The sequence below is a fragment of the Tympanuchus pallidicinctus genome, unplaced genomic scaffold (genome assembly GCF_026119805.1).
Source record: "Tympanuchus pallidicinctus isolate F22 unplaced genomic scaffold, pur_lepc_1.0 scaffold6, whole genome shotgun sequence".
NCBI classification, from domain to species: Eukaryota; Metazoa; Chordata; class Aves; order Galliformes; family Phasianidae; genus Tympanuchus; species Tympanuchus pallidicinctus.
Genome location: NW_026294780.1, coordinates 5,445,539 through 5,462,668, shown reverse-complemented (window position 1 = coordinate 5,462,668; position 17,130 = coordinate 5,445,539). Strand labels below are relative to the sequence as shown.

General features: G+C 39.5%; 1 protein-coding gene across 1 annotated transcript in view; it reads right to left on the bottom strand.

Moving 5' to 3' along the window:
• Positions 1-17,130, bottom strand: part of DHRSX (dehydrogenase/reductase X-linked) — a 161,103-nt gene that overhangs the window by 101,764 nt on the left and 42,209 nt on the right. The window contains exon 3 of the mRNA XM_052664724.1: positions 8,589-8,657. Coding sequence (XP_052520684.1) covers positions 8,589-8,657 — 69 coding nt within the window. The remainder of the gene's footprint in view (positions 1-8,588; positions 8,658-17,130) is intronic.

The following is a 17,130-nucleotide window of genomic DNA, read 5'->3' as shown; positions in this document are numbered from 1 at the left end:
GTACAGTATGCATTTGGTAATCAACACTAAACATTGATAAGCAGCAACATATCAATTCCGGAAGACAATGACTGCCTTTTAATAGTACAGTAGTCTGAATATCGAAACTCAGAATGAGTTGGAATGAAAACCATTTGATCTGGATTGACCTGATCACAAACTATCATGCTTCAAGTTAATCCCTCCTTCTTGGCAGGGGCACTTTTCTCTCCTCTCTCCTTCCCTTATTTTGCAGAAACAAGGGCCAAAATGTTTTTTCTTTCCACAGTAAATACTCCGATCAAAACAGATACCATCTCTAGGAAATATTGTCATTAAAATTGGTTTCAATTAAAGTCACAAATTTTTTGCAAGCATCGGCAGGCCTTGAATTGTAAAATACAATCCAGGAGCAATATTGCACAATTTTGGGTCAGAAACGGAACATTTCACACACCTTTAGTTCACAAGCCATCAGCTCCTGTGACAGTTGTGAACAAGAGGAATTGCTTTTATCCTTTTATTTTCACTTTCCTACCCTGCAATACATATGTGTTTATTTTTCTTCCCTGTCATAAAAAGAAACCATCCTGAGATCCATGTTCCAGGAAGTGTAGTAGCTGAAAACTGTTCAAAAAAGCAAAAGTATGTGAGCATAATTGAGCGTGGAGTACAGTGAGATGAAATATGAAACAACAGAAAATCCTGCCCAGAGCCATGGAGATCTCTCCTAGCATGGGCCCACAGATTCTCCATGCTTGGAAGGCAAAACAATGACAAGGGATATCTTTCTGGTAGGTTGAACTAAATGTTGGAAAGGTAATTATATTTGCTTTGTTTCCTCAAGTTATACTGGTTGTGAAGAGCTACTCCGAACCAGCCTGAAATCAACGGTAATGTTGGTAAGAGAAAACTGTAGCAGAGATAATGTTTAAAAGAGGACTTAATACACAGCCAGTTATTATCTTGGGGAAATTAATCAGATGTTGGTAACATTTCATATCACATGGTGGAGAAATACCACCTCAATTTAAAATCCAAATCCAGACATGATTATCAGACATCTAATGATTCTCATGTTAGATGCTTTGATTAATTCAAGTGTTTATCCATCTCCTGAGGAAGATTTCTTTTTCTCTTACAAGCAAGACTTTATAGCACAAAGCAGCAGAAAAGACTATAAAAGTGCTCTGGCACTACACGTTTCATTCAAGCCTTTAATTAGGCTGAGATGCATTCTGAAGTACACGGGCATGCTAATTTCCATTCTGAATGTGAAGATGTGGCAGAGATGCCACACATTATGTATTCTTAAACACATTTTATTCACATTTTATATGAAACTTAGATAAAATATATTAGTCTATGCCCTGGGAAAAGAAAAATAAGAAAGGGGCAAGCTATTCCAGATTGATGGGCAATGTTTTCAGACCTTTTTACACAGAATATTGCTCTCAAAATCAATGTTACTTCAGTCTTCCTTCTTTTCTTTAATATTTTATCTGCTCAGACAGTGGTTTGTTGTTTTGCTGGGGTTTTCTTGTTTGTTTGGATGTTTTCCAGTGCTGCTCTCAGATTTTTCTCAAATACTTATTTTCTAAGACTGCATTACTGCCACATTATTGCAGATCTTTCCATTATTTGTGAGTAAGAGTCTTATTATGGGCACTGCATGTAGAATGATGTAATTCCTGGATGAGTTTGCACTCTAGAAATGGGTATCAGTTCTGGTTCTTATACTCAGGGCATCAAAAGCAATGCTTTATACCACAAAGATAGAAGGTAAAGACTGGTAGCCACCAGACAGGGTTTCACACATTTCTGGATGCTAAAATTTCACAGACTCACAGAGCACCGCTGAGAAGCTCCTTCATCTTTAATTCCCCTGTGGGGTATGAATACACACAGACAAGGTTCTCCTAAGCCTCCTCTCCCCTAGGCTGAAGGTTCCCAGCTCTCTCAGCCTCCCCTCACAGGAGAGGTGCTCCAGGACCTCAGTCAGCCACCTTTACGACCTTCCACTGGGGCCTCCTTACAAACAGAGCTCACAACCCATTTCAGAACTGAAACCCCTATTTCAAAGCTACTGTTCTTTGCTGTTGAAAAATGACCCTTGAAGCACAAGTTAAGCATGGACTCACTAGTATTCCCCATTCAGAAGTGCAGAGGCCTCAGGAAAAAGCTCAGGGCTCCTTCTGGAGCCTTGCTATCCAGCCACTGTGATGCCTGTGCTTCCTACACCTGAGTGCTCCCTATCTGGGCAGTTTCTTTTCAAATCAAAGGTCTCTAAGCTTTCCAACATTGGAAGCTTCCACTGATTGCTTCCACTGCTACTCACAAGCCCAAAAAGCAGCTAGGAAGGGGACACCGCACCATGACTGGAAGAATTTGGAGCCAGCAATGAAACACTGGCATTGTCTGCACGCTCAGGTCTGCCGATTTACATTCAATTCACCTTTGGAAGGTCATGTGTGCAGTCCGTAAGCACTTCAAATGTAGCTCTGATTTCCCTGTGTTTACTTCAAGCCACGAGTTTTCCACAGTTCTGACAGCTGGATCCCTTATGCAGAAGTTGATGGTATTTGCACAGAAAATATTCTACTTCCTATAAGAAAATTAACTTCTGAAGTCCTACCTATAGCCCATGGAAGATAGGATTATATAAAGTAGATCTTGGAGAAGAGATATGAAAGCATTCCAGAGAGAAAACAAATTGCTTTTTTCTTGGCTTTATCTTTCAGCATTCTTTGGCAGCTTTCTCGAGGACAGAGACAAGGTCTGGAAATAGCTCACAGAACCTGCCTGTAACTGCTGCTCGTGAGTGAAAAAATAATGGCACGTTATGGCAGGTGTCAGACCCAGGAGCACCTCTATCAGGCCGCTGCTTGGCACCATGACTCTAATTACACAAAAAAAGATCAAAATCATGACAAAGGGTGAAATGGAAGTATTTTCAGGCTTTGCAGAGGCAATTTCGTTTTAAAATCCCTGTTCTCTACCTTTCCTTTCAGTAAGAAAGCACAATCAGCAAAATTCTAACCTCAGAACTCTGGTCCCATTAGTCACACAAAGCTTAGGTGATTTATAGTCAGAAAATCATTTCAAAACAGCTGAAAGCATTTTGCGATTCTGCCTACAGCGACACCGGTGCCCTTCTTTGTCTCTAAATTTCAATTAGAAATAATTTAAATAAGAAAAAATCATGTTTCCTAGTGGCTGAGCCTGTTAATGAAATGTGTTTTATACTTGCAATGGAAATGGGAATTTAGGAAGCTAACAGGCAGAGCTTGTATCTGTATTACGAATACATTCTATGTTTGAAAGACTTTATCTTCATCGTGCTAATGAGATCTTCAGCTTTTTTTTTTTAAACCATATTTGTATTGCTGTTAATGTCTGAATTACCACCCTGTTAACATGACAACTCATATTCTAAGGTGTCTCAAGAATCACCAAAAGTAGGGGATTCTCTATTGTTTTAAATATCAACAAACACTGAGACGAAAAATCTTCTAACATGTTATGTTATGTCAACAGGAGAACAAAAAAGACAGGAACAAGCAACAATGTTTTTGCACTGAAATATTACGTAAAGCAAACAAAAAAGATTGACAACTGATTTGTGAACAATTCACCTAGATGGTTTTATCAAAGGGCTTTGGAGATACCTTTTTATGGATTAATACAGAGCAAAGAGGCACCTCTTCACTGGGTAAAGGATGTAAATGGTGTGAGTACAGAGAAACTCTTATTCGCTGTGTTACTTTATCTGACTCTAGAAAAGGATCTTCTGTCCCTCGTGCACATGGAGGACCCAGTCCTTACAGACTTGGATTAAGCTTAACACATAAAATACTATTCAAGATTTAGGTATTTTCACATAGCTTGAATATACTTGAAATAACCTTAGTCTAGCCCATAGGAAGAAAACCAATCTTGATCCTTAGGCAAGAATCTTCAAGTGACAAGACAGAAGTGCTCTGTAGTTCCATACAGGTCTCTGCAAAGTGACACGCTGTCAGATAGAGACTTCGTTACTCCTCTCTCATATTGTCACCCTGTCTTTCAAGATACATCCATGAGCCCAGAATTCAGTCATACAACTGTAACAAGGGCAGACCTTGACCTGACAATGCTAAGTACTGATGATAATACATCAGCAGGAAAAATGAAAACATGTAGATGAAAGCTGTTACTGCTGTTGCTAAAAATCACTTTAAGACATCCTTGCAAGTCTTTCAGCATCGGCAGTGGTAGAAAAACAATACACCAGAGGAAGGATGTGGTAGAAGGGACAGAGCAGCCACATTAGATATTGTCATGAACACGGCGTGTCACACTTTAATAACTCCTACACCACTGAAAACAAATTGGACATGAGCAAGCATAAATCATACAAGCTTATGCACATCTTGAGATAGATAACATATCTCAACCACAGACATCTTCTACTCATTTTCACCAGCTGGATGCACTCTTCCATAATGACATCTTTACACTGTCCTGGCCCAAGCAACCACAAAAAAAAAAATCTAAAAGTCTGGACAAAAACAAATCTAAAAGTTTGGAAATCTGGGAGCTCTAGGCACCTAACTTCTGTCCTGCAGGGAAAGCCAACAACAAACAGCTATAAAAAAAATTAAAATTGGTACTTCACAGACAAGGAAGCCCCCCAGTGGATCAACCACCCATGATGAATTCTGCAATTACGCATGGCACCTATTGACTAGATGAACCCCCTCCTCTTCTGGGCAAAGTCTTTGTTCCCAGATCTCCGATAATAAGGAAGGTCTTCTTGCTCACTAGAAGGCTGTATACCAAAAGGGAGCAAATGACCTTGTCCTCTCCTTATTCCCTGGCTGAGCCATACATAGTGTAGACATCCCTAGAGAAAGCTTTGGGAAAAGGCCAGGCTCGTTGAATGCATGCAAATTGCAGTGTTTCCAAGATGATATTGTTCCACCTACTGCCTGGCCCACACTACCTTGATGTGGGTCAGACTGTGAATGACACAATTTGGTTGCCTCCATGCTAACCTCTGCATTCCTCTGACTCTCAGTGAGAAAGTCTCCTCTTCCTTTCTCACTAGCTTCAAATGGAAGCCTCATGAATGCTGTAAATTTAGTGCTTAGTTTTATAATTGTGGTTTTATTTGAATAGCCACAGAAATGTTGGGTGAGATTAAACACAGGCCTCTCCTTTTGAAGAGGTCTTTGTTTAATATGACTTTTACACCCCATTTTCTAACTGACTTTTAATTTTTTCTCCTTTGAGTCTAGCTGCAACTCCGGCTCCTACACAGCAGTTGGGAGAGCATTTCCTTGCTACTATGCTAAGTAATATTTGTGCATAAACTTTTGCTAATTGCTGAACCTATGCTGGAATGAATAAAGCCTTCATTCATGTTTATATATTAGTTTCCAATATTTGTATGTGTGTAATCATCAGGCTAAACCCAGCTTTCATTTGCAGAGACGGTAATTGAGACATACTATTTAAGTGCATTGAAAGGTGGTTTTTTTTCTAGTATCATTCACAGATGTGGTTATCAAAGAAATTTCCAGATCCTGTAAGTCAATGTGATTTGTTCAGAGCCAGTAACTGTGGTAATGGCTGCAACAACAGGTAATCAACATGTAATTTTGATCAACAGAAGTGAAGCTAGAGCTCATTTTGTGCTGGAGACCTGACAAGTTGCTAGGGCTCTTATTTCAAAGAAGCTTTGAGCTTGCTCCTGTGGTCTAATGCTTTTTTACTGCTGCAGCTCATCTCCCACTCAGGTTAGTTCTGTGCAACGAGAATCCACAGCCGGTTGCACCCTTCATTATGCAGACAAGAGCTCAGCAAGCAGGCAACAACTGAGTGTTGCCTGAAAAGTGCTCTCCTGGTCTGAGCTCTCTCACTAATAGAGACAGGCACACCCTACGCGTACGTTTGAAACCTACGTAATTAGAATATCTCTGTTGTGATTCCTGGCCATCAAAAACTTTCCCAGACAAAACTGCTACTATTAACAGTAGAAGTTCCCAATTTAACAAATGGAAACAAGATAAATAAATACCCACATCATTCTGGTTTCACCCAGCTTTACCTTTCACATTGTAGCAATCTGTTACCCTCAATCAGCTGGAAATAGTACCAAAAGTGATAATTATTTTCATGACAATGCAGCACTTCCCATGGTCTCTTCTGGATATCTGATGGCTTCAACTGCTTTATACTGGAGCAGTCTGTGATGGTCAAACAAACTAGGTCTACCATGCCTCCCAGGATCCACGCTTTATTACCCCCCTCTTCATCTGCCTACCTCCCATCCTCATCGTTTAAGTTTAGCAACAGGTAACTCAGCACAGAAACCAAAACTGAGAGGTGCACCTGAAGAATCTGGAGTCAACAGGAATGGGGAATAAGGAACCAAGGAGGTTTCTGGCGTAGTAGCATGGGAGAGAATGTGCAGTATTAGAGGTGATATGACATATTGCTTAGATTTTATGTGTCCTATTAGCGTTATCACCTCATAGAGGAACTACCAGAACTTCCTCCTTCTCCAACACTCTTCCATCTCTGTGGTACTGGCTCTAGTTTCAGTGCCTGCAGCATGGGAAACCAGGCTTCCTGCCTCCCTTTACCCAAAACTATTACCAATTGTCTCTTCACGTCTTGCTCAGCTGCTGCAAAAAAAGCATAACCTCTGTTACTGCTCATCAGCTGCTTCATAAGGAACCATTCACATAAATGCTTTGAATCTCACTTGTTCTTGAAGTGAGTGCAAATTATGTCAAGTAGACTTACTTACCTTTAGAGAGCAGACAGAGCTCTAGACAGACAGTGGGGCAAGAAGTAGAAGGATAGTATCACCTCTGATAACACTATAATTACATGCATTCAACAAGCATGGCCTTTTCCCAGAGCTGTCTCTGGTGATGTCTGTGCTCTGCTCAGGGAATCAGTAAGGAGTGGACAAGACCTGCTTACTTTTGCTGTATAACAAGTATGCTGTGGCCTGTCTGCTATATACTAAAAATGCTGCAAAAAGAAAGAAAAAAAAAAGGAAAACGGTCAAGGCAATTGATCATGTTTTTATGCAGTGACTAAAATGATGTTGAACAGTTAGCTGCCCTTGAAAAGGTGGCATGTTCCCACAGCTCAATCCTGTAAAATACTTGCCTATGTCTTTCAACAACATGCAAATTCACTGATTATCAAGAACACAGGACTGCTTCCCAGACTTACATAAATCCTTTATTCAGTGTAATGCACTTGCAAATATAAATACCACTCAATTAGAGGCACATTCTGCAAAGGCAATACTCCTCCAGTTTGTTTTCAGGTCAAATATATCAAGACCTGAAACCATTCAAAGTTTCATAGTGTTAAAGAGGTATTTGGACAATGCCTTTAGTAGTATGTTTTAACTTTTGTGTAGCCCTGCAGCTGTCAGGACTTCATGATCTTTTAGGTCCCTTCCATCTGAACTACATGATCCTATTGCAGTCATAATTATAATGGGGAACAACTTCAGTCAAGTTACATGCAGTTTCAGCTTCCTCAAATATCTGTGAGCCAGATATGGACAAAATTTCTAAATGAAGGTTAAAGCCCATTTTCTTCAGAACGATCAGGTAAATCTGTTATCACAGAAATGTGAGCAAGCAAGTTTATTCAACTTCATGCAAGTCACATGATGTAATTAATTCCAAATGTTTTTGGTCTCTGTACAGAAACTTCCAGCAAAATATTTAAATGATGTAATAATTATCTTTTTGCTTTCATGATCCTTCTGACTATGCCTTAATTTATGATGCTTTCAACTAGCATACATGTATCCTGAGGCTACCATTGGTGCACATTTATTTAAGTCAAAAGATAAATCTTAATGAAAGGTTTTTTTTAACACAATAATTACCTTATTTTGATCATCATAACAGTAGTTATTAGAGGCACAAAAACAGAATCAGATCTCAGAAGAAGTCATGAAGATACTAAATTGGGTGGAGTACCAGCACTGCACTATTATTTTGCCAAGAAATGATACATCAAAGTGGCAGCAATGAATCATCACACACTACTAGGAACTACACCCAAGGAACCCAAGAGATGAAAATACTAGATGTACTAACCTCCATGATAAATTGCAAGTTATAATTGCACAGCAAATACTTTGCAATATATCTTTTCTCAGATATGAAGCCATGCTCTCCTTATGTCTCCCCCAACACGATCTCTCATCAGAATAAACTACAACAAATTCAAAAGAACCACAAAAACACAGGAATTTTGGACTGATATGATACGTCCGTCTTTTTAAGAAAACTGCTTTTTTTGTAAAGGATTAAAAACCCAACGTGCCAAATTACACAGTTAGGCATCCCTGCTCTTTTACTAACATCTTCCCTAAAATCACCATATTATGGGATAATGCACACTGTGAGGGGTGAGGATAGCAATAAAAAAGAGCACTCCTTCCCCTGCTCTCAACCTCTCTGTAGTACAAATGACTACTAGTCTGATCTTATGCCAGACACAGAACCATCGCAGGCACATAGACGTGCTCCAGAGAAAAATACAGGAATAAAGAGTTCCCTGAAGAAGAGGATACAGTGTGTTACCTTTTCCAGTCAAAGTTTCTTCTTTTATTTTCCTCACCGCTTCTTGGCCTTCTCTCTCGCTGTTTCCAGCTGTCACAATATAGAAAATACAAAATTAGTGATGCAAACCAGGAACAGTTAATTGTATGCCAGCCATTGTTATGGGTTAACTGCAATGTAAAAGTTAACCAGGAAAAAAGTTTTAAATGAAAATGCATGATTCGTGACTGTCAGAGCAGTAGAAGTCTTCAACACCCCACTGTTCACATGAGTTCTGCTTGTTCGCCTCATTTATTCACACAAGCTATGACCACTTGCTGGTTGGACCAGGTAAATGTGGATGTCAGTCTGAGAGCCAGGTGAGTTACATCACATTCAGATTCTGAGACATATTTTCTGCAAATGAGAGCAGACCACTCTCTGTCCTTCTCCAAATGAAGAACTTCACAGCCGGAGGAAAGGCCCTGCAAACCTGGTCTGAATGCTAAGGAAAAACCCCATCAGTGCTAACAGAAAACATGATTAAACACCAAATAAAGGGTTTTTCTGCCACTCAGCCGAGGGGGACAGTTGTACACTTGTTTGGCAATTGTTTTTTGATAATTTATATCAGAGGGAAAAAGACAAGTGCAAGAAAAATATTCTGTTTGGAAGTACAAGTTAAAGTTTTTACACAAAGTTTGACATTCCATTTATAAATCCAGAAACATTTTTCCACAGTATGAAGCATAAAATATCTAATTATTTATTATGTAAATTGGATACTAACACTGATATCTACTTTGAACTTCATGCAGTTGTCTTTTTTCCTAACTATACAAAACTCTTCCCTGGTTACTGCACAGCCTTTATTTATACTGTAACCCTTTACAATTATCCTGTCCTCTCATTCTCCTGTTAGATCCATAGCAGGGAAAGAATCACAGCACCACACAATCCATTAAGATTGGAAAGGACCTCAAGACAAAGCTGAGGGGTGATCTCACTGTGACCTTCCAATGTTCAAAGGGAGTTTATAAGCAGGGGGGAAATCAACTTTTTACATGGGTTGACAGTGACAGGACAAGGGCAAATATAGTTTTAAGATAAAAGAGGGGAGATTTAGACTAGATGTCAGAGGCAGATTTTTCACTGAGAGGGTGATGATGCACTGGCACAGGCTGCTCAGAAAGGTTGTAAATGCCCCATCCTTGGGGGTTTTCAAGGCCAGGTTGGATGGGGTCCTGGGCAGCCTGAGCTGGTGATTGGTTTGGAAGTTGGCAACACTGCACCTGGCAGAAGGGCTGGAACTTGATGATCTTTGAGGTTTCTTCCAACCCAAGCCATTCTATGATCCCGTGATTCTAAGATTCTATGAAATAGGTCATCTGGCTCAACCTCTTGCTCATATTAGTTGGTATGGGCTTGTTAGATCTAAATTTATAAAATGAGAACATGCTTTATATTGACATATTTTATCTATTAATCTGCATTAACACGATCTCATAAAGAATGTTCCAAAAGTGGGACTGACCCTTTGAGACTGATCACATGCCATCCATTGGTTGCACTAGCTGAAGGCACAGAGCACTGGAATGAGATTTTTGGGACAAGTGGGCCGCTGAGGAGGTAGACAAATGCATTATTTTGAGAATGGACAGTTTGCTGTGCATCTGTATTTGAGCAGTAAAAAACAGTGATTTGCAACACTGGTAAGTGAAGGAAATATGTATCTTTATCTTGATGATATGCAAGAAGACTCAGTATTTAAATATATGTAAGTGAAATAATAATATTTAACATTTCAGATACCGAAGAGAAGACATAAAACCTAGGGTCATTCTGGCCTATAACTGTTCTTTATAAATTACATTAACACTGGAATTATATTACTCAGACAGATAATAACAGATAATAATAGAATAAAGCAGACCTTTCCAGTATTTCTGTCAGTTTTTGTTTTTTTTTTCCCTTGAAATATCCAGGGTTTTACAGAACAAAAATGTTCAGCTTGATGCTAATTTCTATGAAGGTATGCAGTGTCAACAAACAAACCCTCCGGTAAAATTGCCACATCTGGGGAAATCAGGGCAGATGTGTGATGGGCAAGGGATCAGTTTTCCTCATCGTATCGTCCGAAGTGATTTACAAGAGTAAGGCCTCAAACTCAGTGTGTTATCACACGAGGTAGATGGTTGGTTTTGAAAACAAACATACTTTGGTGCCAATTCCGTGAAGGACTGATGTGATTTCTCTTTCATTCAGCTCTCCTTGTGCAGAGAACACGCTTATTAAGGCTTCAGTGACTTGATTTGACTTTACTCTCAGTATGCTCACTTAATTTGTTCTTTTAAGAGAGCTTGTATTCACAACAGATTTTAATTTGCTTTACTTTGCTGTTATATAAATGGTTATTCATTAAAGCTCAGCACCCTCCAAATGAGCTCATTTTATTCATATTTGCATGTTTTTCATTCTAGACCACTGGGATAAAATAATTACTTCGTTAAACAGTCACTTCAAATGTCTGTTTCCAGCCTGATTCAACAAAGAGTTTAAAAACTAGGTCCTGGAAGCCTGAGTATCTTAGAATCAAACTAGCCTCAGCTACTGTGATAGAGGCTTTTGAAATACGTCTTTCAAAGAAGAATCTGTAAGAGAGACTGAGCAGATGACCAAAATCCTCACAAAAAATTCAAAACCACGATCACAAAGATACCATAAGACTGGGAGAGAGATCTACACCTCTACGTTTGCTTAAAATGATCAGTGTCCCCTTGCTGAGGATGGATGGAAGAATTAAGGGAGACTGAATAACTGTACCGCTTCTCTTTGAGTATATCCTTGTGGGATCCACTAAGTAAAATGAATGAAAAAGGTATGAAAAATAGAAACCTCCTCTTCTGTGCTACATTAATTATTCTAAATTAGAAGTAATTAAAAATAATAACTTGTAAAGACACAAAGACAGCAAAATTGGTTTTAGGGCTGTAAAAATCAAACATAATTTGGATATCGTTTTGACAATGATGGCCTGCTGAGGGACTCAGCTTCCAAGCCCACTAAACAGGAATGAGTACAGTGCTGTAAACTAAGGAGAGCAAGAGTTTGTTAAATGAGGGTAAAATTCTTAATGTCATCAGGTCCTCAGCAATATAATTGTAACAAATGTTTAGACAACTTTGTGATATGCGGGAGTATCCACTTGCTGGACTTTTTGCCCATGATTCAACATAATTTTCATACCTTCAACATGCCAGATTTATCTAACTCAGAATGTATCCATGTCAAACTCAGTAGCATCTACAGCATGAGATCTGCCTACTCAGGATTCAAGTGGAATGGAGGGTAGGATGAGAAAGGAAGATAGATCATGTTTTAGTGCAGTGAGAAAATCAAAACAAAAGCTTTAAGAAAAAGATATTACATGTCTTGAAAGCTTAGATTATCACAGTACTTAAAACTCCAATAACCCAGTTTTGTTTTGTTTTGTTTTTTCATGCAAATGTAAAGTGTCTATGGGGAGCTCAAAGTGGTTACAGTTGTCTCAAGAATTGCTTATGTACGTAAGCTGTTCAATGCCATGCCTGAGGTTTTCCTTATCTGTCCCACAGAACAGTGAAAAATGCAGGTGCAACTGATTCAGTAACAACACTACCATCAAGTCTGAAAATAAAACTAATAACATAAATTTGAGCCTCAATGGATGTACCTATATAAAAACAGACATCATACCAATGGAATGAAAAATTCTAGTTCTTAGTAAAGTATAAAGGCTCATATTGGAAAAACAAACAAACAAACAAAAAAAAAACCATAAATTTAAATACATCTTTTAGTCAAAAATTGATTCCCCTCTTCAACATTTGCCTACACAGGTGTCACAAGGCAAAGCACACTGAACTAAAGACACCATAGAAGTAAACCAAAAAATACTTATCAGAAATAGGAGGCTTTGGATCTTACCCTAGAGGTCAGACTCTGACATCTTAACAAATTTAAGCAGATTCTAACTGAGAGTTACTTCAGAGATTTTAACACAACTGTCACAGAGCATGGCCCAGTTTGAATTGGATGGCAGTGACAAAGCCCTTAGAAACCTAACATGGCTGAATGAATCTGTGCATTAGAGGAGCACTATCACTATCACTAGATAAGGAGACCTGATACATTTATAAGCATTCTTTATAAAACATTCCTAATTCTTCTGAGGATGAAAGTCTCTCCAAAAGGACAATTACTAATCACACTCATAACTGATGTACAGAATCGATCCTGGTAAAAAGCAAGGCTTTTTCCAATTCTTTTAATAGAAATGAGAGTTTGCCATCTTGACCTTTCAAGGCAATGTACCGCAGGCATTAGCAAGAAATTTAAGATACTCTCCGAACAATGATGCAGCCTGTGGTGCATAAGGTTGCTTGGAAAGAATAAAAGCACAAATTCAAAAAGCCAGATTTAGCAAAGGGAGAATTTCACAACTTTCAGCAAATGAACACCAAAACAAAACGCAAATTGAATCAGTTCCTGAGACAGACAATAAGCAGATCCAAAATGCTCAGGATGTTGTGGTGCAGAGATACGTGGAGGCTGAGGCCACCTTTGAGGCAGTGTGGCTCTCGACTGACAGCAACCTCCTCTCTTAGTTACCCATAATTATACACCACTTAATCCCTAAATAGCTTTTCAGAATTAGCAGCCTCTCCACTTCTGCTATGATACTTGGGGAAGGGGAGGGAAGGAAAAGTGGACTTGCAGATGTGATAGTCACAATGTAAAGATCTTAACTGATCTCTTCAAGTAATCTAAGTTTATGGCATCTATAAACTCTAATGCATATACACACTTCCAGGAGAAGCTTGGCACTATGGTAATTAACTGTATATAAATATACCATGTGATTAAGAAGATGTGTACAGCGATCGTTAGGTGCCTTTGTGCATGATATTGTGCAAGATACAGAAGCAGTTCCAACTGTGAATTTGAATTAAGGAGACTCTTCAGTGCAGCCTAATCCTCATTATGACTGAAAGGGAACAGATACAAGTGGAGCACAGGCCAAAAGACAGGGTTTGCCAGGGCACCCAAAGCCTCCAGAGAAAAACAAAGTAATATCAGCTCATGTTATAAGGGTTATGGTTTTATCAGCGTGCTTGGTATGGTACTGCATAATAAATACAGTGTGTCTAGGAAAGAATGACTGTCCCCAAAAGCTCTGAGGGTGACAAACACGAACTCAGTACAACATGACAGTTTTAATGTTGTTGTTTGTTTTTTTTTAAATTAAATTAATTTATCAAAGCGTCTTAGGTCTCACCCATAAAACTTCCAAGTCATAAATTTCTTATTCAATGCTTGAACTTTTGTTTAGGTATAAGGATATGTCCTGGTATCAAAAGGCATTAAGAAAGTGATACAAAGGATATACACATCCTTTGCCAGTCACTGAACAGCAGTCACAATTGAATACTTGTCTTCTAGATGTTAAAGGCAAAAATATCACAGCAAGAATTCCATTTAGAAAAGAAGCAAAACTGAGTAAGGAGGATGACAGTTTGCAAACAGAAAACAAATTACCATTATCACCTCAGGTTTCATCAGCCCCAGCAGTACCAATGAGAAGATGAGAAAGCCCCTGTTCATCAAGCCCAAGATACATCCAGACAAGTGCCCTGCTTCCAACAGCATCAAACAACAAGTGTTTAAGGAAAAAGTTTCAGCGACACCATTAAGTGCAGAGCAAGGTTTCTTAATACATCCTTCCAGATGCAAGTAGTTTAAGAGGTTTCCTGAATCAAACCTAGCCTCTCCATGAACTATCCTCCACTTCATCTAACTGCATTTTCAATATGTTCAAGCCCTTGGCCTACAGAGGGTTCTGAGACAACAAGCTGTATGACTTAATGACATATTTAACTGCATTAGAAAGTTTGTGCTTTCGTTATTTTTGTCTGGTTTTAATTGTTGAATGTTTGCTACTTTGTTTACAAGAAAGAGCATGACCCTTTTTTATTCACTTTTTCTATACCATACATAATTGTATAAAGCTGTATGATATCATACCTCAGTCATCTGTTTGCAAGCAGAAGAACCTTTGTTCATCAGCCCCACCTTGCACAAAGCCACCCCATATCCCAGTTTTTTCCAGTTCTACCAGACTCATTTGAGTATTCACAACAGGTTCAGCCAATCATGCCTACAAAGGAAGAGGGACACTTCATGTCCTGTTTTTGTTTTCCTTCCTGCTAAGTAGTAAGATTTTATTGGTTTTTATGACCGGTGGCGAATATTAAAGATGTTCTGCAGAGAAGTTTCAGAATAAATCACTGGGCTTTTTTCTTTTTATTTTTTGGAGCGACAGCAGTTGATTTGGATGTTATTCCTGTAAATATTTGTGGCCAAGAGGGCCAATGGCATCCTGGGGTGCATTAAAAAGAGCGTGGCCAGCAGGTCGAGGGAGGTGATCCTCCCCCTCTACTCTGCCCTGGTAAGACCTCATCTGGAGTACTGCGTGCAGTTCTGGGCTCCCCAGTACAGAAAAGACAAGGATCTCGTGGAAAGAGTCCAGCGGAGGGCCACAAAGATGGTGCAGGGCCTGGAGCATCTCTCCTATGAGGAAAGGCTGAGTGAACTGGGTCTGTTCAGCCTTGAGAAAAGAAGACTGAGAGGGGACCTGATCCAGGTCTATAAATATCTAAGGGGTGGGGGGCAGAATGGCGAGGCCAGACTGTTTTCGGTGGTGAGTGGAGACGGGACAAGGGGAAACGGCTGGAAACTGCAGCATAGGAAGTTCTGCACAAATATGCACAAGAACTTCTTTACAGTGAGGTGACGGAGCACTGGAACAGGCTGCCCATGGAGGTGGTGGAGTCTCCTCTGGAGATGTTCAAGACCTGCCTGGATGCCTACCTGTGCGACCTGCTGTAGGGAACCTGCTTTGGCAGGGGGTTGGACTCGATGATCTCTGGAGGTCCGTTCCAACCCCTACAGTTCTGTGATTCTGTGATTCCGTAATACACAGCTATATATTCTATCCATCCTGTCATCACCCAGCCACTCAGTATTATGCATTCTCACTGCTATTTGTGGCAGTCAGGACTCACAAGCTGACATACTGACTGGGGGAAGAAGGCTCCTCTGCACCTCCTGCTCGGAGCAAGGTCAGCTACAGCAGGTTCCTTAGGTCCGTGTCCTGTCAAGCTCTGAGTATTTCCCAGATTGGAGGCTCCAGCACCATTTGGGAATGTGTGCCAGCGTTTGGCCATCCTCACTGTGAAGAAGTACTTGATCATACTTCAGAAGGATTTCCTGCATTCCGTTTTGTACCCATTGCATCTTGGCCTGTCACCACACACTGCAGAGAACAGCCTGGCTCAATTTTCTTTACTGCTCCCATCAGGTGCTTATACACACAGGTAAGATCCCCCTGAGACTTCCCTTCTCCAGGCTGAACAGTCCGTGCTCCCTCAGCCTTTCCTGGTGGGCCAGATCTTCAAGCCCCTTCATCACCAGTAATCAGATCAGTTTGACTGTCCTAAATTCATTTGTGCAAAATGCATCATCTTACTGTTCAGCCTTTTTCTGTAACAGTGTTTTATAAATATACTGAACATACCTCTACAGGATCAGGTCCCTCTGTTTCATCCCAGACCTTATAAATGATTCCAGAAATGTTAATTTCTGTTTCCTAATCAGCTACTAAACTGCAAGAACTACTAAACTACTAAACTCTCTCTTATCTACTTTAAAATCTCTTGGCAGGAGACTTGCCAAAAGCTTTTGAAAATCAACATTTAATTAATTCACACGGTTCTTGACTACTTCAAAGCATTTAATTAATTGACATGTTGAAAAAAGCTGCACCAACTTTTCCAAAGTTTATCACCACATATTTAACTGCACTTATTATAATGCCTGCCAATAACTGAAGCAAACGGTTACAATCTTTAAAGCCACTTTAAAGCCTTTTTTTTTTTTTCCCCTCAAAACTTGTGAAAGAACTTCCTGCAGTGATCCACTCTGTGTCACTTTGTTAATTGATACAGTTTGGATAAGCTTCTTTACCTCTGGGGAACATTATTCCAAAATCCCAGCAGGAAGGTGCATTTTCTACTCTCTGGTTTCACTTCAAAGCAGATTTATAGAAGGTCTACATCGCTAAACTACAGAGAGTTTATATAACTTCATATCTTTAAAGAAAATGCATACAATGTACATAGATCATCTTGAACACAATGCCTCCTATTTCTTTCCATGGAAACTATGATAGAAAGAGCATAATAGCACTATCTGATAGATCAATTTTTCAGCTACAAAACACCTTTTTTCAACTCCATTTGTTATGCATTTTCACTAGTGATAAACAGGAGTCTGCATGCCATGCATTCTCTGTATCTTTGATAAGCTTGTTGCTCTCTAAGCCTCTTCAATTTTTATGCTATCCATTTTTAAATAAGCAGATAAGAACTCGGGCCAGTACTTCTGGTGTTAGCACATGAAGGATTGATACAGCCTCAAATTCATAGTCTGTTTTGTTTGTTCATTTTTTAGTAACTTCTAATATTGGATTTTTCACCTGTTATTG